This window comes from Poecilia formosa, unplaced genomic scaffold (assembly GCF_000485575.1).
Source record: "Poecilia formosa unplaced genomic scaffold, Poecilia_formosa-5.1.2 Scaffold302, whole genome shotgun sequence".
NCBI lineage: Eukaryota > Metazoa > Chordata > Actinopteri > Cyprinodontiformes > Poeciliidae > Poecilia > Poecilia formosa.
The window spans coordinates 630,086-651,689 of NW_006800241.1; the positions used below are offsets into that span (position 1 = coordinate 630,086).

General features: G+C 39.7%; 1 protein-coding gene across 4 annotated transcripts; it reads left to right on the plus strand.

Moving 5' to 3' along the window:
* Window positions 1–692: 692 nt before the first annotated feature.
* pla1a (phospholipase A1 member A) lies at window positions 693–21,412 on the plus strand. 4 transcript variants are annotated; one of them, XM_007572516.2, is made up of 11 exons: window positions 693–1,171; window positions 6,193–6,409; window positions 7,724–7,901; window positions 11,799–11,907; window positions 14,277–14,378; window positions 14,680–14,772; window positions 14,945–15,127; window positions 16,688–16,777; window positions 16,868–16,973; window positions 19,766–19,921; window positions 20,969–21,412. In XM_007572516.2, the coding sequence occupies exons 1-11, from the start codon at window positions 1,105–1,107 to the stop codon at window positions 21,057–21,059; spliced, it is 1,392 nt and encodes a 463-aa protein (XP_007572578.1). In that variant the 5' UTR covers window positions 693–1,104; the 3' UTR covers window positions 21,060–21,412. The 4 variants fall into 4 exon arrangements, with proteins under 4 accessions (XP_007572578.1, XP_007572577.1, XP_007572580.1 ...); XM_007572515.2 differs by having other exon boundaries at window positions 697–1,171; window positions 11,796–11,907; XM_007572518.2 differs by having other exon boundaries at window positions 697–1,171; window positions 14,963–15,127.
* The last annotated feature ends 192 nt before the right edge of the window (window positions 21,413–21,604 follow it).

Below are 21,604 nucleotides of genomic sequence, written 5' to 3' on the forward strand. Positions count from 1 at the left end.
ATTATAGTTTGTATTTGTGTTGATTCCTATATATGTATATATACATATAAAATTCCTTTAAAAAAACAAAACAAAAAGTCTCAGTGTGTTTTTTTTTCTTTTCTTTCAAGAAAGCAAAATATATCGGAACAAAAGCGATCCAAATCCATTTCAGATCATAATTTCTCCACTTGTGTTTTTCATATTTCTCCGAGAAACTTTAGATTTTTGGGAAAATGACCCCCCGTATTCTCGCGGACGGCTGCCAAAGTTAGCTTTTATTGCACATTTGTCCTTTTTCCCACTAAGGTCTTCGTTAATATTGAGCCCTGAACCCCATTAACACAACAACACTGGCAGCTGCAGCTGCAGCTCAGACCCTTGACCTCTTTCCAGGGGATTACATCTGTGCGTGTATTTGTGTGACTGTGTGAAGGGGGGCTATGTACGTGTGTTTGATTTATTAAAACAAAAAAGAAAAGAAAGAATGAATTATATAAGGGAGTTAGATATTGAAAGACAAGTAAAGCAATCGACCTTTTCCTCCCCATCTCTCTGTGAGCTTGACCTCAGCTCACTTTCTCAGACGCTCCTCCTCCGCTTTCTTCCAAACCGCAGAAACCACACAAAGCAGTGGGCAGCTAGGCCAGAGTCCAGCATTTTTAAACAAACAGCCATTGAACACAAATGAGGTCATGGATTCACCACCAGGCAAAGACCTCCAACTAGTCGGTGCCTCACTACAAAACACAGACTTGGCGGGGGGCAGAGGGGCGGATGAAAGACGGGAAAACAAACCGGCCACCAGTAAAAGTGAAGGCTGGGATTAGCATAAAGGGGGGAAAGAAAGACGGGCAGAGAGTTGTTGTGGAGATACACGGGCTTTAACTGGATCTTCACGAGAAAAGAAACGTAGTCCACCAAAAACTCCAACTTGTTTCTCTTGCCTCATACCTGCTGGCTTCCAGTTAAAAGCCCGGAGATTTGTTCCAAGGCTTCAGAGCTGGGATTTCCTCCCTCCGTCCACCAAGCAGCTGAGGCTTGCTAAGCTCTAACTAAAGCTCTTTGGCAGCCACTGGCCTGGTTCAGCGCTCACTTACCAAAAAGAAAAAGAAAAAACAAAACATGCCTTGGGAGGACAAAGCCATTCTCTTCAGCATTCTGCTGGTCTACAGCTCATCACAGGTGCTGGGTAAGTCGTCTCTTTAGGCTAGAAACGTTCTCAGTGAGGCTTTATTTGGATGTTTTCTTGCATTTGGACAAATTGCAAGTCTGCAGGATTTAAATGGGGAAAATACCAATGAGCTTTCTCAGCTTAGACATGTTGTACTTGCTTAAAATGCCTCATCTTAGAAAACAAGCAGTCAGTGCCTGTTATGTAAACAGATAGTCGTGGTAAAAGAAAGTGCACCTCTTTTTTTGAATACAGTTGTATGTATTTCATGCACGTCTATGTTTTGTTGTTTTAGTTTTCCCAAATGATTTAATTGCGTCTTCTTCTTCATGCTGTATTAACAGTCTAGTTTGTATGACACAAGCAAAGTTAAATTAAACATAACAGAGATTTTAAAAAAAAGATGTAGCTTGAAGCTTTGGTGTACTCTTTGTGCAATATTTGAATAATCTTATGATCATTTAATCCAGACAGGGGGCTTTGGTTGTTATAATTATGATGTCTTGTGATTCTTGTAGCTGCCCTTCCAGATTTGTTTTCTTCAAAACGTTGTGAATTGTCGAGGGAGGCCATGTCTTACCCCAGGCCTTGATGGCCGCCACCCTGCCACCTTTAGTCGTGTCCTTGGTTCTACAGTCCTGCTTACAACCTAATGCTGTAATTCAAGAATGTTGAAGCAGAGATGCATCTAATGAGGGTACAACTATAAAACTAGGACATTGTTAAATTTTTTTTTAAAAATTATATATTATTTGCCACTCATTTAAAAAAGCAAAACTCACTTTATAAATTCATTACACATAGTGAAATATTTCGTAATGTTTTGTAATTTTGATCATTTTGGCTTAATGATGAGAAAAGTCCAAATTTCAATGCCTCGGGAACTTAGAATATTAATGAAAAGTGAAACAGAAATGTCAGGCTTTTGAAAAGCATGTTAATTTCTCAATGCTTGGTTGGATGTCTTTGGCAAGGAGGCGATCAGCCCATGGTTCTGATGGGATGAACCGGAAGCCCAGATTGCTTTCATAGCTGCCTTCAGGTTGTCAGCATTGTTGGGTCTGGTGTCTCTCGTCTTCCTCTTGAATATATAACCCATCTATTCAGCATGGAGTGAAATGTCTGGGTAGTTTTAGGCCAATTGACCACCAGTACAGTCACTGAAGGTACCAAGTCCTGCTGTACAATTAAATCAGCATCTCCATCCAGCTCATCAGCAGAGGGAAGCATGAAGTGCTCTAGAATCCCAGAAGTTTTCTCTCTGGTTCAGGAGTGACTTGACAAGAATGTGTCATTTGTAGCCCATGTTGAGGATTCATGTCTTAGTGGCTTTTGATGCATCAACTCCAGCCTTGTGACATTCCCCCAAATTTTTAAATGGATTTTGCTCAACAATCCTCTTAAGGCTGCGGTTCTCCCTGCTGCTGGTGAAACTTTTTCTACCACACTCGTTCCTCCCACTGAGTCCTACAAACAAGCTCTGATGCAGCACAACCAGCTTCTTTAAGGATGAACTTTTGTGGTTTACCTTCCCTGTAAAAGGTGTCAGTGTCTCTCTTTTGGACATCTGATTGTGTTGCCTTTTGAATTTTGTATTTTCATTATCTTTAAATCATAATTGCCAAAATTACAACAAATAAAGTCTTGAAATATTTCACTCTGTGTGTAATGAACTTTTACATGGTAATGAAATTTGTTGAGACTTAACAACAGACTGAACAGAGAGGGATACACTGGTCAGATTTTGCTCCATATTGACACTATGAGACTAAACATTTACTCTAGAAGTGTCGCTCCATATATCTATGATGCAACTCTCTAGCTCCATCCCAAATATACTCTATTTGATTGTGTTATGGTGCTCAAAATGAGCAGTGATGTGACGTCATTATGTTCAGCCAGTTACGTGATTACAGCATTTGTACCTGCGTTGTCCTGGTCCTCGACGAAACTCAGGTAAACTGTGGTGCTTAAACAAATTTATTATGGACTCAACACCGGCGGAACAACGACCGACAGCGAAAAGCAACAGTTTCCCGCCATTAGGGGCGAACCCAGCACGCGGAACGCGGAAGTGACAGCAGCGAAAGCGTCAAAAGTTGGACATTTTTCAACTTTCTTCTGTCGCGTCGCTAGCCGCGTGTGTAAGTTTACCTGTACGAACTCGAAATTACAATTTTACGATTGTATCCTCACCGAGCAAGCTCCATAGGAAATGAATGGCTGTGTCAGTTGAGGCCATTACACCAAATTCTGACCTTACTAGCTAAAATGCGTTTTAACATGTAACAATTTTCTCTTTTTCTCCTCTGACATTGACAAGACACTCTTGTCCACACAACCAAGGGAAGAAATCCGATTTCATTATTGGGGGGGACAATAAACTGTGACTTTTTTTTAAAGAGCAATTTTAGGGGCTTGTTCAAGTTACACTGAAATGTAAAGTAAAATGTCGTTTAAAAAGTTTACAATGTGGCAATGCACATCAAACGTGTTTTTCTCAAACTGTTGAGACCCATATAAGCCAAACTAAGATTCAAATGATGTTTAGATATAAGTTTGGTTCAGTGTCACTGATCTAATCTCTGCTACACCTTTACAAAAATTTAAGCTTCTAAATAAAAACAAGTTTTATTGAGTAACTCCACTTATGTCTAATAAATATTGTTTTGTTGTAGGAACTCTCAATAGAGGTTATGTGTTATTTAAGTTATAAGTTGTTAAGTTGCTTTAAAAAAAAAAAAAAGGTTTTTTGGCTTTTCCATATCCTGGATGGCTGGGAATCTATAAGTAGGTAGAAATAATAAATATCTCGGGGGGGTATCATAACTTAAACCTAATGTTGAAAGCACTAGGGTTGTTATAGAAAAATATTCAGATTTTATTTTGCTGTTTTAAAGGTTGAAGATGGTAAGAAATAAAGGCATACTTTATTTATTTTTTTACTGTCAGCTGCTTTGCAGTAGTCCCTCTGCTCTGGATCCCATACAGAGCTGTCAGCTAAAGTTCAGCCGCTCCAGATTAAAACTCTCAAGAGTTAGAGAGACAAATATGACTGAAATATTGGCTACCTTAGACAGGTAGCCAATATCAAAGCTAAACGTAGCTTTGATAAAAGCTACGTTTATCAAAGCAATGTAGCCATTTTAGCTAATTTTGATTTAGGCATAACGGGGCAGCTATCATAATTCAGCCAAAGTCATGAAATAACGAACTGTAGTTTGATTTCATTGTTAATGTGTTTCTTCCTATTGAGCAGTGAAAGTAAATAAAACGTGTTACGTGTCTTTTGCTTTAAGTATTTACTTACTGGAGGGTTTTTTGTTAGTGCTGCAGAGCCACAGCTAGCAGCTAGCAGCTAGCTCCTCACTTCAGCGGCTCTGATGCTGTTGTTCTTTCTGTAAATTGGACTGAACCATTGTTCTAACAATGGCGGTGGGGGGGACCTAAAATTAAATCTTATTTCTTTCTTTGATGAAAGGCAGATTTGTTTTGTTCTTTGTTTCTTTTACCTTTTCATATGGATATTGTTTAAATACAAAGATTTCTTTTAGGACACTTCTTGACTTTCTCAAGATTGTGGGTGTCCAGATCCCTCTCTTACCCCCCCCCCAAGGATTTCCGCCCATGCATACAACTGGTGCTTGCTGGATTGATTTATTGATTTATTTATTTATTTATTTATTTTTTTTCCTACCCATTATTTTTTTAAAAATCTGAGTTGGGTTGTGTACAAATCCTAGTAGATTCAGAAATACTCTGACCAGCACCCGGCACCAAGAGCCAGATTCAAAGTCAGTGGGTCAACAGGTGTAGCTAATAGACTAGGCAGCAGAGGTATATCAAAAACCCTAAAACTGAAAGACGGTCAGCTCTCTTTTCGCTGGAGAAAAATAAATTCAGCAATAAAAGTGTACTGGCTATTATTCTGTCACGGCCATGACACATTACACCATTACCTGGTCCCTCTGAAGTCTGTGGAAAGATGTAACGAACATAATGTAGAGATCTCACTGGTGCAAACTGGAGGAGAGGAGGCACAGCTGTGGTCGGAATTACAATCCGGTGTTGTGTCCGTACACGTGCCTGTTTCCCAGCATTTACACCGAAGCTGAATCCTAATCACGTTGAGTTCCTTGTTGCTCATTGTTTCTGCAAAAATCTGCTCATTATCCAGGGAGGCTGTGGTTGATTTTTATTTGTCCCTCAGAACATGAACTGCTTAAAACCCTTAAATTTTACTTCAAAGAATTTACTCCTTCTTTGACACAGATGTCTTTCATGACCTACTTTTCACTGTAAAATGCATTACCTATTCTGAGACTTGGTAGAACTAGTAAATGCTAATTAAATGCAAATGCATTTTGGTGGTGGTACAAATGTTGACATGGATACAAATAGATCCCACATGCTACTTGCAGTCGGAAGCGTTTGCCAAGAAAACAAAACCGAAGATGTGGAAGAATAAACAATTTGGAAATGTAAACATCAGATTACTTATGTGGAAAGGAGCTCTGCTTCTGACTGAAACCAACAGAGTGAATCCGGGCTTGTCCGATCTGCAGTTAAATATATCACTCAGTGGTCTGGGGGTTGATGGCCAAGAGGTGTGTGTTGGTGTTAGCACCAGGGCAACGTTGCCTTGGCGATCTCTGGGTTGGTGTGAGTTGATGGTCCAATACAAGTGCAATGCATTTTTCTGCTCTGGAGTCAACTTTCATGCCAAATATAGCCTTGATTAATTATGTTTAATCACGCATTTAGGACACCATCGTGGGATTTTCTTCTTGTAGCTCAGAACTGCTATTTTTGTGGCATTCTTAAAACGTCAAGACAGCTAGAATAAAAGAAATGTAATTGGGAAGTATGACAAATATTAAAAAAAAAATAATAAAATGTTAAATCAAACAAAATCAGGTGGGAACAAACACATTCAAGCAGTTTCTGTCAAATTTAGGCTTTTTCAGCAAAAACCTATATAAATACTCAAACCTAAGTGGCTAAAGCAGCAAAGCATGTTTTTGTGTTTGTCCATCAAGCTTCAGGTGAGATTCAGGAGGACGGTCAGTGCGCTGAGCTCAACAACACCAGATGGCAGGAGTACCGCCAGCAGAGGGTCAGGGTGGAAGTCCAGTATCTGCTGCTGACCAGGAGAAACCCGGACTGCGCGCAAAAGTTCGACCAGGACTCCGTCGGCAAGCCCACGTCTTACTTTAACACATCCCGTCCGACGAAGGTCATCATCCATGGATTCAGGTGAGTCGGAGGTTCAGACAGAAAAAGGTTTTCTGAGTTGGAGAACAGAACGACGTGTCATATGTGCAGTTAGGCTTAATGTGATCGTATGAATGGGTTTTATTTTTATGGTTGAAGAGCCAAAGGAAAATTTCCATTAAAGTTTTTATCTTATTTTATCTGTCTCAAAGATTATAAGGATCTAAATATGAAGATGGTTATTATTCACTCAAACCCACACAACCACATGATGGAGTAAAATGGTTAATCAGCTCCTTTTTATAACTTTAAATGGCCAGTATTGTCTGTTTTCCAGACACATAGTGCCATTTTATAGCACAATCAAGTCATAAAAATGCTCTATATCAAATATGACTTAAAAGAAAATTTACTTCCTAATTTAACGCCTTGAAATTGGGCCTCTGTCTCTTTAAGAAACTCCAACTCTGTCAGAAACTCCACCTCCAAGAAGTCATCACAACATGGCTCCTCTATTAGCCCTCTAGCAACAGTTTTACCTTGAGAAGTAGCTTCTAAGCTTCTATATCTATACTGAGCGCAGCAGGTGTTTGCTAATTGCTGCTGGCTAGTCTGAAGGAGCTGATTGGGGGAGTTGTAGGGGAGGGCTGCTCTGTGAGGCGGACGCTTGTAAACTGCAGCTCAGAGGGGGATCTGCTCCTTGAAGGTGGGTCGGCGTCCACCCAGGTGTTTTGCAAAGCTCAGTGGTTGCCATGGAGATTAAAGGATTTCTCAAACATGAATGAAAGAATCAAGGGAAAGGCTCCACGTATGTTTTTGATGAGGGAATAAAATCCTAAAAAGTCGATTTTGCATAATACTGTCCCTCTAATTGAAATTAAGAAGAAGAAAATGATTAAAAGCTTGGAAAACATCTAGAGGCTAAACCAAACTTTGAACCCACCAGGCTCATAAAAGCTGCGGTGACACACTTTTGAACAGCTGTTCTGTTCTTCGATTACAGCACTCAGGCAGAGAGGAAGACTGTTTACACATCTTTCCACTGACTGACTCGAAGGTTTCTGTGTGTTTAGTTTTTTTTTCTTTTAACTCTTGTAAACATGACAGAGAAACTAAAGTTCTCAAACCAACAGAACAAAACTTCTGACAAACGTAACACCGCTCAACTCACGCCCTTATCACAACAGTCTGGCAAATCTAAAACCACATTTCAATGGTTTATTTAATTTCCTTTTTTTTTGTCGTTTCTGCTTCATGGACCACAGTTGAGCCGCTGCCTCTGTTCCAACAATAACTCCACTCTTTTCCTTGTCTGTTTTTGCTGCTCCAAACCCAACCGAACCCCCCGCCCCGCAGCGCCCTGGGAAGGAAGCCGTCCTGGGTTACGGACCTGGCCCAGGCCCTGCTCGGGGCTCAGGACGCCAACGTGGTGGTGGTGGACTGGATTTACGGCGCCTCCTTCGCCTACAATCTGGTGGTGGAGAACTACAAGGAGGTGGCCCTGCAGATCTCGGTTCTCGTCAACCAGCTACAGGTGAGAGGGATTGCACATGCTGGTGCGTGACAGATGAAAAGAAACGAGGCGAGAATTTCAGAGAACGTAGTCAGCAGGTTTTTATTTATTTTCTTTTGTTCCCCACACACACAAATCAGTTTCAGAAATTCAAAGGGCTTCAAAGAATCTCGTATCGGCATAAAGTAATTCCAACCAGATTTGACTGACATGATTTACAGTTCTGGTTTTTTCATGCTTGTCTCAACTTAAAGTCGTCTGTCTGTCTAAATTTTGCAGTGGCTTATTAATAAAACACCCAGTTTGAATCTTGAATTACATACAACATAAATTTGACAATCTTTGGTCATATTTTCCTGTAATGTAGCTTATTTGTTTCAAACAGTGCACCTCAATCAACGTTACCCAGAGTTCATGGCAGCGTAAATATGCAGGAATTAGCAGTATGGCTACATTTCATCCTTGGTTCTAATACAAGTCAGCAGAAGAAACTAAACACCTCACTATGCAATGTTCACAGGACAGACGTCGGCACACACAGTTCTATTAACGGAACAATGTGTGCTTTTATTTTTTACTTTTAAAAAAATTACATTTGACAGAAGAAAACATTTGCACAAGAAATAACTAACCAACAGACAGAAACGGTGTAAAAATAGGTTACAGGATCCTCTGCCATAAGCAGCGGAAGACATTTTGAACTGGTTTGCTTTCCACCAGTGCTTGAGGGATGCCTTTTCTGTTTCCATCTGCGCACATTTTGAAATATAGCATTAGAAAAGGTTCTAGGAAAGAGCAAAACTCAAAATAACTTCCTCAGTTACTCTTGGTTTCCAGCATTTCTGAGGAGGAGTTAATGCGCCTCAGCAAAGATGGAAACATGTTTACCGAATACATTCGGCCGTAGCAAACTTTCCCAGCCGATGGTCGGTCTGTGCCTCACTGCAGGCACAAAAATCTGAAAATGTCAAAGTCCAAACCTCCAGTTCAGAAGGGAGGAGTCTCTTCATTTTACTGATATGTGTGGTCTGTGATAGTTTCCATAATTCCTTCAACATTTGATGAAATTATGCTTCGCCAGTAGATGGAAAAACGCCTAATTTGCATTTTCCTTTCTTTTTTTGTTTGTTTTTTCGTAACATTTTAAAAGTTTGCTCAAAATTCACATGACAAGTCAAGTGAACTTTATTAGGAGCAACTTGTTGCACAGACAGCAGCAAAGACATCAAAACAATCACACAAGAAAATCAAAGATGAGTTCATATAAGCCTGTCGCAATAATTAATTCATCGCATGATAAATTAAAACAAGCTCAATAATTTCCTCTTGCATGATTTATCGTTTTTCTCTTTCTACCAAAAGCTGGATGATAAAAGTCTTCAGACTCAACTAGTCCCTTTTCTTGAAGGACAATTTTGTTTACAGATTGTAAAGTTTGTTGATCTTTGAGAACGTGGTCTGAAAACAACAATGTTATCGATTATCGCGATCAATTCTGGAGGGAATTTATCGTTCAGGAGAGTCGGTTATCGTGACGGGCATAAGTCCATACGAGTCCTGACTGTGTGGGCCTGGACTAGACAGCAGCAGGGATGAATAATTTTTTTTCAGTCTGGTGGTCTGACTGCGCGGCGTTCTGTATCTCCGTCCAGACGGGGAAATTTGGCCCACACAGGAAAACTGGGATCAGCCGAAAATGATCCAACTGAGGATAGAAACACAGCTTGAGTTGTATAGAAATGACACTAAGCTATTATAAAAAATAAAAAAAAATGAGATAATGTGTACTCCTCCTTCGTCTTCCTTTTCCCCTGACACAATTACGCCCTGGGCAGTGAGCCATTGCGCTCATACCAAAAATTGCCACTGATGGCTTGTGTGAAAAAAACAAAACAACCAAAAAACAAAACACACACGCATGCCTTTAAGTAAAAGCTCTGACTTCTGCCTCCTTCTCCAGCTTACACCGGCTGCCTCATCCAAATATCTCAGATTTTTTTGGTGAACTCTGTGGCACGAGTCCTAATCTAGAGATATCACATATAAATACTGTATGCTCCTCTGCTTACAAAGCCATGCAGATGCAATGCCATGCTTGTAGCAATAACTAGGGGATAACAAAAACACTCAAAGCATGCCTACGTCAAATCAGACCAAACTTCTCTCTTGTTTCACGTCAGGCCAGATTCACCGGAATTGTGTTTTTAGAAGAGACATCGACTTATGAGATTGTAAAGGAATGTAATCAAGCTCAAGGGTGCGAATACTTTTTGCGCCGCTCCAAGGAAGAGCTTTTGTTTTAAACACACACACACACACACACACAAAAGAAAAAAATATGACCGTGAGAAGAGAAGTGCGGAGATTTATATAGGTAGAGATAGTGGAAGCGAATCTCACGGGTTCACTCCCCGCAGCAGCCAAAACAATAATCCGGCTGGAGCCAAGGCGCCTCGGCAGCCAGAGATTTCCAGGAAAGAATATCGGAGCAGAATGGGAGTCAGGCTGACCTTCCCAGCTCCACAGATTGATGCAAACATGACCTTGAGGGCCTGTCCTTCCCCCTGCCCGGCTGTGTTTTACACGCTCACAGCAAAGGCCATCAATAATATCGGAGAGAGCGGCTCGCCCTATTTACTACCTGTAAGTTCGGCGGGACGGTGCTGATTTTGGAGCGTTCTGCTCTCACCGCAGAGTAACAAAGCAGGCGAACGCGTTATTGTTTTAAGACATTCCTGCGATTCTTTATCATGTGTCGCTGGTTTGTCGTGAATAATGGAAGGCAGATGGGAAAAAAAAAGAGCGAGAGGAGGGAATTTTATTTCGACAAGTTTATCATTTTTTCCTTGAAATTCTGCGGAACAGCCATAACTATTTATATGGGGTTTAAACTTTATGGCTTTGTAAGTGAATGTTTTTATGAAGCAAACGGAAGAAGATTAAAGCCACTAACCAAAGAAAGAAGAAGTCTGACTTCAGACTCAGCTTTCTAATTCTGCGTACATTTACGTCAAAATCCAAGTAAATAACCAAACATTCTTTGATGCAAGTCAATTATGTTGTTAGCAAAAACATCACAACTCAAATATTCTCCTCGTTATTGGACCTGCATTTTATTCACACTGAAAGCGATTGATAAATCTGAGTTTTAAGACTTGGTTTGGCTGATGCTGCATAAATAATTTATTGATTCTGATTCTGAGAAAAAAAAGTCAGGAATTTGAGATTGCAGTCAGAGTCCTACAGCGTCATATTCAGGCCATTTTAGATACGAAAAATAGAATAATAGTACATTTCTACAAGAAAAATTAACATATATACAAAAAAACTGATCAGACATTTTCTAGGAAAAGCGAGAAAATTTTGAAAAGTACAACATTTTCTAGAAAAGCTCCAAATTTTTACATTTTTAATCTAAGACGTTTTTGAGAAACAAACATGGGAATTTCTGAGTTGGAAAAGTGGAAAATTTGCTAAGAAAAACTCAAGAATTTCCTGATTAATCAGAAATCTTGGAGGAAAAAAAGTGTGGAAATCTTTGAGATTGAAAAGTTGAAAATTTGCTCGAAAAAAAGGGGAAATTTCCAGGAAATGTTCAAAAGTCAAAAATGTTCAACTTTTAAACCAATAAATTTCCAAGTTTTTTTCTCTAAAATTTCTGAGACCAATCTCAAAATGTCAGTTTCTTTCCAGCATATTTTTGACTTTTCAAACTCAGAAATGTCCTTTTTTTTTTCTAGAACATTTCTGAGATTAATCTAAAAATTTCTGAGTTATCTGGCAGAAATGTTCTCTTTTTTTTCTGTCTGTAATATCCGTAATACGCCGTCGTAGGATTCAGAAAAAAAAGCCCAAATTCTTTTATTTCTTCCGTAGCTTATAGCGGTAACTTGGCAGTAAAACTCTTGTTTTCAGCAGAAACACGGCTGCAGACTGGAATCCTTCCACCTGATCGGGGTCAGCCTCGGAGCCCATGTGGCTGGCTTTGTGGGGACGATGTTCGAGGGGAAGATCGGAAGAATCACAGGTGAATCCGCGGGGCTCGTTCCTGACTGACGAGCTCAGGAAGTGACCCGTCTGCAGCTCTGCTCCTCTGATTTATAAATCCACGGAGAAGCAACCTGTGGGAGCTGCTGCTTGGAGTGTCTGGTGTCCTCCAGCTGCCTCTGCAGTCAGACAGAGAAGAGCCTCAGCCTGGGGATGACATTAGGAGATTAGCAGAGCTCTTCAGATGATCTACGCAGCCCACAGCAAAATGCGCCGCTGTTTGCTGGAGCATGAGAGGCCCTGCTGTCTGACTGGGGAGGATCGGCTTCAGTTTGAATGTTTCAGAGGCATCATTGACACTGGCCTGAAAATATTTATGCTGGGATAAAAAGAAAAAGGTGACAAAGTCATAGAAAAATTAGCACTTAAGGTTTAAATGTGTTCTGTGCGTCGGCATGTTAGGGCTGTTGTAGATGAGGGGAAAGGAGGAGCAAAATTCAGCCAACAAGACATTTTCTAGAGAAAAACAAGGAAGTATTGGAGGCTCCAAGAGTTGAACATTTCAGATAAAAAAAACTCTGAAATTTTGAGATCAATCTCAGAAACTCTCCAGAAAAGAAAACATGGAAAGTTTGGATCTTCAAAAGTTGAAGATCCAAAATAAAAATAATTTAAAAAAAAAAGTCTCAGAAATGTTTAATCTGAGGAAAATTTCTAGAAAAATCAAGAAAAATTCTAATCTCCATAAGTCAAACATTTTCAACTTCAAGAGCTCAGAAAATTTCCTCCAGAAAATGTCTGAGATTAACCTCAAAATCTCTGAGTTTTTTGGCTAAAATGTACTCCTCCTTTTCTATGTTCTATTTACAATTGTTCCGCTTCAAAATCAGAAATGCTCATAAAAATTTCAATTTTGGGAAAAAAAAAATCTTTCAAAACTCAAAACACTTTCCTCTGGATCATTTCATGAGGATCCAGCATTTATGTTTAAAATCAGGTTTTATCTGAGTTATCAAGCTTAATTTCAAGACAGAAAAGTTTCTACATATTTGAATCCCTACTAAAGACGTGTCAGATTTATGTTTGTTTAACTTGACTGATTGAAGCTTTGGATGCTTTTAAGCCTCTCCTCCCATCCTATTCATTGTTTGTGTTGGAAAGATAAACTTCTTCCGGTTGTTTTAGATATTTTTATAGTTGTTATGACTACTGATATACATTTAGACAAGTAGCTGTTTCTTTGTAGGCGTTTCCTGCTTGATGCATGGTTGCCTGACTTTATTTTTATGTTCTTGTGTCTTTCCTGTTATTAAAGTTGCTCAGAGAAATGAAACTTTACATCATGCCATATTTATATCCAGGTGAAATAAATAAATGGAGTCATACATTTATAACATAAAAGTTTCCGAGCACTAAAGAAGTAACATGAAAACAGCATCATGACCAAAACACAGGCGGCTTATGCTTGAACTCTCTCTGGTGTTGTTCACTTCAAACCAACTAAAGACTTTTCTAATCTAGAGCAAATTAAGAGACTCATCATCAGTTATAACAATAACAATATGGCTGAAAAACATATCATGATATAAGCGTTTCGTATCAGTCGATATCAGTGATTATTGATTAGTTTCTTTTTTTTAAAAAAAAAACAGCCAATCTGGTGTTGTGATCTTTCCTCTTTTATCCACAGTTTTCACTTCACACGTTTTTTATTTTTTTATCATTTTCAAGCAGTTATGAGGCATGGTGGCGAAACCTGAAACTGCTGCTGCGCAAGTTACTGAACAGGTTGTTGCTAGGAAACCAAAGAGTGAGTGAGTTGCTAGGTAACCAGAAAGTGAGCGAGTTAGTTGATGTGAGAGATTGAGCAGCTGAAGACTTTCCTCCGCCTACATCCCCCAGAATGCCGTGCAGTTCCAGATGGGAGATCAGTGACTATTCTATTTATTGAACATTGAATATTCTATCAGATGTATTTTCTATTGTCATAGGAATACACCTATAGCTGCATGTGTCGCGGTACATCTTGTTATTGATTTATTGTTCAACCTGTTGCTTGGTTGCTCTCCTACATGCAGTCTGACGACTTTGGGTTGCTTTATTCTGTTACTAGATAAAGTACTCTGATTGTAAGCTTGGATGGTCTGAAACATTTGGGTGTGACCAAAAAGTCGAAACTGAACATTCTTGTTCCTGTTTTCCTCGTAACCGAACATTCATACATTAGAAATGAGGCTTTAAATGGTCCAGTTCTTCTCATCAGAACTGCTTTCTCCATTTATTGCTCCCTTGAGGACGACCTTCACTGCATCTAAAGCTTCTCAGGCTCTCAGATTAAAGCCGTCAGCCATGTGCAGAAACAAATTCCGGACTTTCCCCGACTGTTTTTTTGTCCGCCTGGTCCCGCAGGTCTCGACCCCGCCGGCCCCATGTTTAAGGGGGCTGACACCTCCGACCGGCTGGACCCCACCGACGCTCTGTTTGTGGACGCCATCCACACCGACTCCGATCGTGAGTCCACCTTCCACTCACGTTTCCTTACTGTTGGGTCGGGATGCAGCGAGCCTCCGTCTGTAGACTTAAACTACGCGCTTCATATGTAAAATCTCCTGATTCCTCTTACGTTTAATGTCTCTCCAAATGCCATAATTTAGTTTGGTTTATTACCTTAGCTCTCCATGAGACGTTTTGTTGGAAGGAAGACATGGAAACTGTAACGTCTTAAGTATTTGTTTCAGTCTTTTTCAGTCTCGCCAGTATTTCTCTTTCCCTCTCTCTCTCTCCCTCTCTCTCTTTTTTTTTTTATTGCCAGACTTTGGCATCTCTATTCCTGTCGGTCATGTGGACTTCTTCCTGAACGGTGGGATGGACCAGACTGGATGTGCTCGTTCCAGATTTGCCTCAAGTGGGTTATTGAAAAGCCTTTTTTGTTAACTTTCCACCTAATTTTTCATCAGTACGTCGTCGTAAAAGTCAACAGCCTCTCACCTGAGGGGGGAGTTTTTATTTACATTTCTTTTCCTCCCCTCTCATTTTGATCTACTGTCTGTCGAAATCCGGCTCCTGTGTGTTGTCAGTTTTTCTACTGTTTCCAGTGTACGGCTATGTGATTTGTGACCACATGAGGGCGCTGCACGTCTACATGAGCGCGCTTAACGGCACGTGCCAGCTGACGGGGATCCCGTGCGCCTCTTATGAGGACTTCCTGAAGGGAAGCTGCGTGGACTGCGGGGTCTTCAAAGGCAGATGTCCAGCTATAGGTGAGGACTCTGCTCAGTCTGTCGCACTTGGTCTTATTATGAAGCATAAAAGTAAAAAATAAAATCAAAAACCCGTCTTAGAAGCTTTGAATTTGTGTAGCACATTTCAGCAGCAAGACAGTTTGAAGTGCTTTACATCATAAAAACATCACACAGTCACCAGTTATGTAACAAGGAATAAACATTGTATTTTCCTCAAATACCATCATCAAAATCATCATTACTAATCAATGTTGATCAAAGTTCTGGTTACTTCCAATAAAAGTCAACTAAACAGGGGCCTTGATTTAAAGGAAATCAGTGTTTCAGCTGTTTTGCATTTATCTGAATGCAAAACAGATGTATAAACACTGAATGCTGCTTCTTCATGTTTGGTTCTGGTTCCTACTGGGACTTTAGTGATCCTGGAGACGTTCTTCAGGTGATAGAAGGCCGACTTTGTGACTGTCTTTATGTGTCTCTGAAGGTTCAGGTCAGAGTTCATCACTTCTCCCAGGCTTCAGGCCTGATTTGTCTAACTGTAATAACTGAAGCTGTGCATTGATTCTAGTTCGTTTAATGCAAATTATAATATATTAATATGTTGTTTTATGCATAAATTGATCCATCATAGGTTCAATTTATGTATAAAACTTCAATAGAACCATTTTATTCCACCAAAAATGACAATTTTCAAATATTTGAATAGTGTTTTTTCATTAAAATCACAACATTTTGTTACAATTCATATAAGTTAACATAAAATTTTCTACCTGCTTGTTTTTGAACAGATAATGTAAAATTGCATATCAATTGGGCATGATAATTTGTTCTAATTTTTTTTCTTCTTTCTTGCTTTTACTTTTGTCTGTTTGAAATAATTAAATTAAAGTACAATGTAAAACAGGCATTCATTAAAAAGAAAAAAACATAATAATAAAAATCTTTATGCCCCCATTAAACTGAAGCCCTGGGCTACTGCCCTACCAGTCCTTTGTAAAGCCTGATGACTTTATCAACACTATTAGTTTCTGTAAAGAAATTTAATTTGCATCCTTGATCAGAGCTGTTGGGCTTGAGGTTGTACCCAAAAGTTACACACCACATCTACAATCACAACACAGAAATGGAAAACCTTACTGCCTGTTTGAGGAATATTATAATTTATGTCATGAAATAACAGCAACGACTACATATATCCTTTAACACCAGCAGATTCGGTCTGCAGCTCTGGTTTTACCACATTGCAGCTTTCATCAGCACCTTTTCTTTTTCTTGTTTTTTCTACTTTTCGACCCACTTGCACATTCCTTTGGCCTGGAGTACATTATTTTTTATAACTTCACAATATTTCTGTTGAAATTGTGCCCTTACTGTAAAAATATTTTAATGTTTTGTTCTGTTTTTATAAATATTTCATGTTCAGTCTTTGTGTGAGTCTGTGTGCTGTGATTGCCTGACACTTTGCCGCACAGAAATTTCCCCGTTTTCAGAGGATAAATTATGTTTCTATTCTCTGTTCTGTTATTTCTCTGGATTACGTCCAGCTGCAGTAAGTAGTGCTGGTTTTGTGTGTTGCAGGTTTACAGGAAAAGAGCGGGATAGCCACGTCGCCCGTTCCCCAACAGCAGAAGGTCTTCCTCCTCACTACTTCTTCGGCACCGTTTTGTGGTACGTTCAGAACTTTTCCTAACATTCTGCAGCTCTTCAGTCAACCAGATTAAATGTTCGATGAAATGAAATCTAACTTTTCTCGCCTAGCGCATCATATCCTGCTGACGCTGGAAGTTTCCCCCTTGGATAAGAGCGCAGAGGTGGAGGTGACGCTGACGACGTGGAGCCAGGGAACGGAGCATCACTTCAGGCTGTAGGTGCAACCTAACTATCCTCCAGTTCAGATCATCACAGACTGATGCCACTTATTTACGCTATTGTGGCCCAGAGGTTTAATCTTTCTTCTTCCTGACTCTTTTGGTGGCGTGTAGTTTGGGCCGTGGCGCCAAAATGATCAAATTGAAAAATTTTACCTTTTCTTTTAATAGAACATTTTCAAAAATATATATTTTTTTACATACTCACCAAGAACTATCCAATATTTTAATAAAATGAACAAAGTAGTCAAATATTTGGAGAAACCGATCGCAAAGTGAAGAAAACATTCAAAACATAAAAAGGAAAAACATAAGAAGAGCAGAATGTGGATCAGTCTTAAAAATATACTTGATGTATTTAGTTCACTTTAAAAAGGTGGTGTTATAAAAAATTGACGTTTAAACATTGGTAAAAATGTTGTTGAAGGGTTAATAGAGGATCCATGTTGTGATAACTTCCTGTAGGCGGAGCTTCAGAGAGAGCAGGAGCTTCTTAAAGAGACAGAGGCCCAATTAAAAAAATTACAAGATCAAAATCTTTTAAGTCATGTTTAATATATATAGCATTTTTATAACAACTGAATGTGCTTGATTGTGCTATAAAATGATAGTATATCCCTGGAAAATACATAATGAATGTGTGCTTAAATCTGCTACTGAGTAAAAGCACCTTCGTGTATATATTTCTGCTTTCTACTGAAACTAGGATGAGAGAAAAAGAAAGTTAAAAGTTAATAAAAGGCATATCTTAAGTTACTTTTTTCCTTTTTAAGAAGACTTTAATTTGTCATAAAAAATGTGTCCTTATACATCAACCACATGTAAGACTTAAGACACCCTTCATCCTGATAGACGCTCAGTAAACTGGGACGCGTTGTTAGAGTCGTCCATACTTCACAGATGTATCTTCATTTGAAACTTTACACGTTCTGTCTCATGTCTTCATGACTGGACCAAAGTGAATCCCGTTCACGGATAAGCTAGCATTAAAAACCAATTCAGTTTTCACTTTGAAAGAATCTAAATGTGCGGAAATGAAATATTTTTCCAGCCTTGATCGATTTTTCTTTTCCCTGAGTCGGTGTTTACTGCAGCCTCAGATTAGGCTGTTGGTTTATTAGCTCTAACCTGGTGAGATTATCACTCTGCTGTGGACGCCTTTCATCTGGCAGACGCTAATCCCTTTAATTGAGCTGTTCACCAGCACAGCTCGGCCTGTAAACGCCCTCCCTCCCTCCTTCTCTCCCTCTCTACAAGATTCCAGCTGTTCCGCTTGGAGGACAGAACCTCTGGGACTCCCTCCCTCCCTCCCTCTCTACAAGATTCCAGCTGTTCCGCTTGGAGGACAGAACCTCTGGGAACCAACATCCAAGTCGCTGACGTCTCGTTTCCCTCCTGTTAGCATTTCTCGAGGCTCCTGACCTGAATCCACATGATTTTCATTCTTCAGGCAAATATAACAACAAGCAGGCCCACCTGTGTTCCCTCTAAAAACTGAGCGTAACACCTCAGGTAAAAATAACGCTAACATAAAGAAACGCGTTCGTTTTTTTTAGACTGATGCATGCTGGAACAAAACTCGTCCACACTCCCCTTGTGCTTGCAGTTAAATCTAAACACATTAATTTAGTATAAAGTAGTCCAAATATCAGTGTGACTTGTTCCCCCCCCCACTTTATTTAGCCGTGGGTGATGGATAGTAATGCAGCTGCCTCACCAATGTGCTCGTAAGCAGATTCTCTGCATGCGTTTCCTCCCTGAAGGGTGAGCTTCTATTCTGAGCCGAGAGGTGCTCGGCTCCGGCCAGGTGCAGCAAACCGAGGCAGGACTGCTGAGGAAGCACAAGCAGCTCCGAACGAGTACGCTGGAGTTCACCGGGAGTTTCTTTTTTCCCACCTTTCGGCTTTTCTTTGAACACAACAGACAAAGCTCGGGATCTTGACATGGGTGTGATTGGTTGTTTTTGGTGCATTTCTTCAGGCGGCAGTAGCAGCTCAGGGAGGAGGAGGAGTAGATTGGTCTTATCTGCTAATATTATACCGTCATGACATGGTGACACTTCCAACAAACATGTAAAAAGCATATTCTTTATAAAAGTTACATACTGTCTCTTTAAGTTGTTCATACTTTTTATCTTTAAAGAGACAGTGTAGAACTCAGCCGTGTCACCTTCGTTCCATTTTATAGCTTTCTTGGCAAGATTGGATAAGAAAGCGTATGAAGAACAGTGCCTTGCCAATTTGTTGTCCCCGTTCAGCATAAATCCTCATTAGTTGGTCCCAGAGGCTAAAGCTAACGGCTAGCCCCAGAGGTGCCCGGACAAAATGGCTCCAATTCCAAAAAATGATTCAAAGTGGTTTTTCCAAACACTGATTTATGAAGCTTCTAACTGTTGTTTTATGAAGATGTTGATCATCATTTACATGTGAACTACAGGTACGATGCAGAGTCCCAATGACTTAAACTGAAAAATGGATCAGTTCAGAGTAATGATCTAAAAGAAGAGTGTAAAATTCAATGAAACTGTCAATTATGTAAAAATACAATACAGTTTCATAGTTCATAAAATTATTTTTTAATTGCTGCTGTGACTCTTGTAGAAGTTGTTTCAAGAACCTTAATGTTCTTAAAACGAGGCCTTTACCCTCTTGGTCTAACGTTTGACTTCAGCCTGCAGTTCATCTGAATTTATACAAAGTAAAGACACACAAACAGCGACATCTTTGAACGTTCAAAAACTTTTTAATACTGACATTTGGTGGCGTTATTTTCTCTGTGTTTCCGGCAGTAAGACTGAAGCGACGGTGTACAGGACGGTGTTGGCTCACCCGGTGGCCCTGTGCCAGATCGACTCCATCAGGCTGAGAAACACGGGCGCTCGCCTCTACAGGCAGGGAGACATCCACGTCAAGTCTGTGTGCGTCTCGGAGCTGCCGCTTCGCAGGTTGGTGCGCCTTCAGCAAGCCGGCTTTTTAGCTTTCTCTGCCGTCCGATGAACAGAGACGATGTCCTACTCTTTACTGACCGTAGGTTATGCTAACAATGCAGGTCACATACTTTTAGTAGATTGTTTCTTATTCCAAGTTCTGCAGAGCAAACGAAAAATGTTATTTATTTTTGTTTAGTTTCTAGTTCAAATATCTTAGTAGACTTAAAAAAAAGGCAAAACTGACTTACAAGCAATTTTTCAGCAAGAAACATGAGCTTGTTTTAAGGGAATAAGTTCCTAATATTGATGGAAAAATTACATGTTTCACTGGCAGATTATTTTACTTAGACATGGAAAAAATGTCTGTTATAAGTGAAATAATCTGCCAGTGGAAACAGCCATTTTTTAAATTAGTATTAAGGAATTATTGATTAAAACAAGCTCCTGTTTCTTGCTGAAAAGTTAGTTATAAGCTAGTTTTGTCTTATTTCAGGTATATTAGCACAAGAAACTAAACCAAAAATACTTGGTTTTGTGTTTTTTCAGTGTGTGACTAAAAGTGAGAGGACTGATGGGTGTTTTAAACGTCAACGTACATAATTATGTCCAACTTGTTGGGGGAAGATGTGGAGATGCTGTAATCTCCAAATATGTTAAATATTTGTCACTGAAATAAGAAGAAATGCATTTAGGATGGATTTAAGATCAGAATATGGCAATTGCCCAGGGCGCCACTCCATCAGAGGATGGCAAAAAGTTACCAGTTGTGCTGATGAGTATTTTTTATGGCTTTTTTTTTTTTTTTTTGCCTGTTTAGTCAATAGGAAGTGGGTGTATTTACTTTCACTCGTGAATAAAGAGAGGCTCACTTACAGCAGTATTAACATAAAATTCTCCAACGTTTCCAGAGGAAGTGGAAAAGCCTCTCAACAAAATATTTCAATAGTTTCTGTCCTGGTTTAGAAGAGCGAGGAAATTCTGCTTACAGGTGTTAATTTACAAACATTTTCAGTAAATTTTTAAAAAATTGTTTTGTTTTTTTTTGTTTTTTTTTTCTGCCAGTCACGAGGCGCCGCTGTGTGTGAACGACATCGACATCAGGCGGGGAGTTCCCTGGTCGCACGACTTCGTGCAGGTGTGCGGCACTTCATGACACTTCGAGTCCACGCCGAGGACAGTGAACAGAAATAACACCGGAGCCACGTCAAAAATTAGACATAAGCTTGTTACCATGGAGACCGTTTTGCATCGTCGTCACCTTGTTTGGATCAGAGAAAAGCCAGTGGGGTTTTGAGGTAATGAAACATTTAGGTGACTTGGATATTCAATACATCTGATTTTCAGTTTAGTGTTGGGTTTTGTTTTGAGTTCATTTCTGAATGAAATGATTAATTTGCCCTTAAAAGACGAGTTCTGTCTCCGGAAAATGTCTACAAGGTGAAACTTACTGTATAACTCTGTCTTTTTCTTAGTTACACCTTCAACAATAAACAAAGCATCACTGTCTTTTTTTTTTTTTAGTTTTTCAAGGTAGCAACATTTCCAAAAGAGGATGGGGGGGGAAAAAAGAGCAAAAACAGACCAAAAGGTAGTGTTTTTCTTTTCTTACAGTCAAATATGGAAACATTTTTAGCTCTGGAAAAAAAACAACACAAAATAGTTCTTGAGTCGGCGTTACAGCCGGCATGCTGTTTGAAG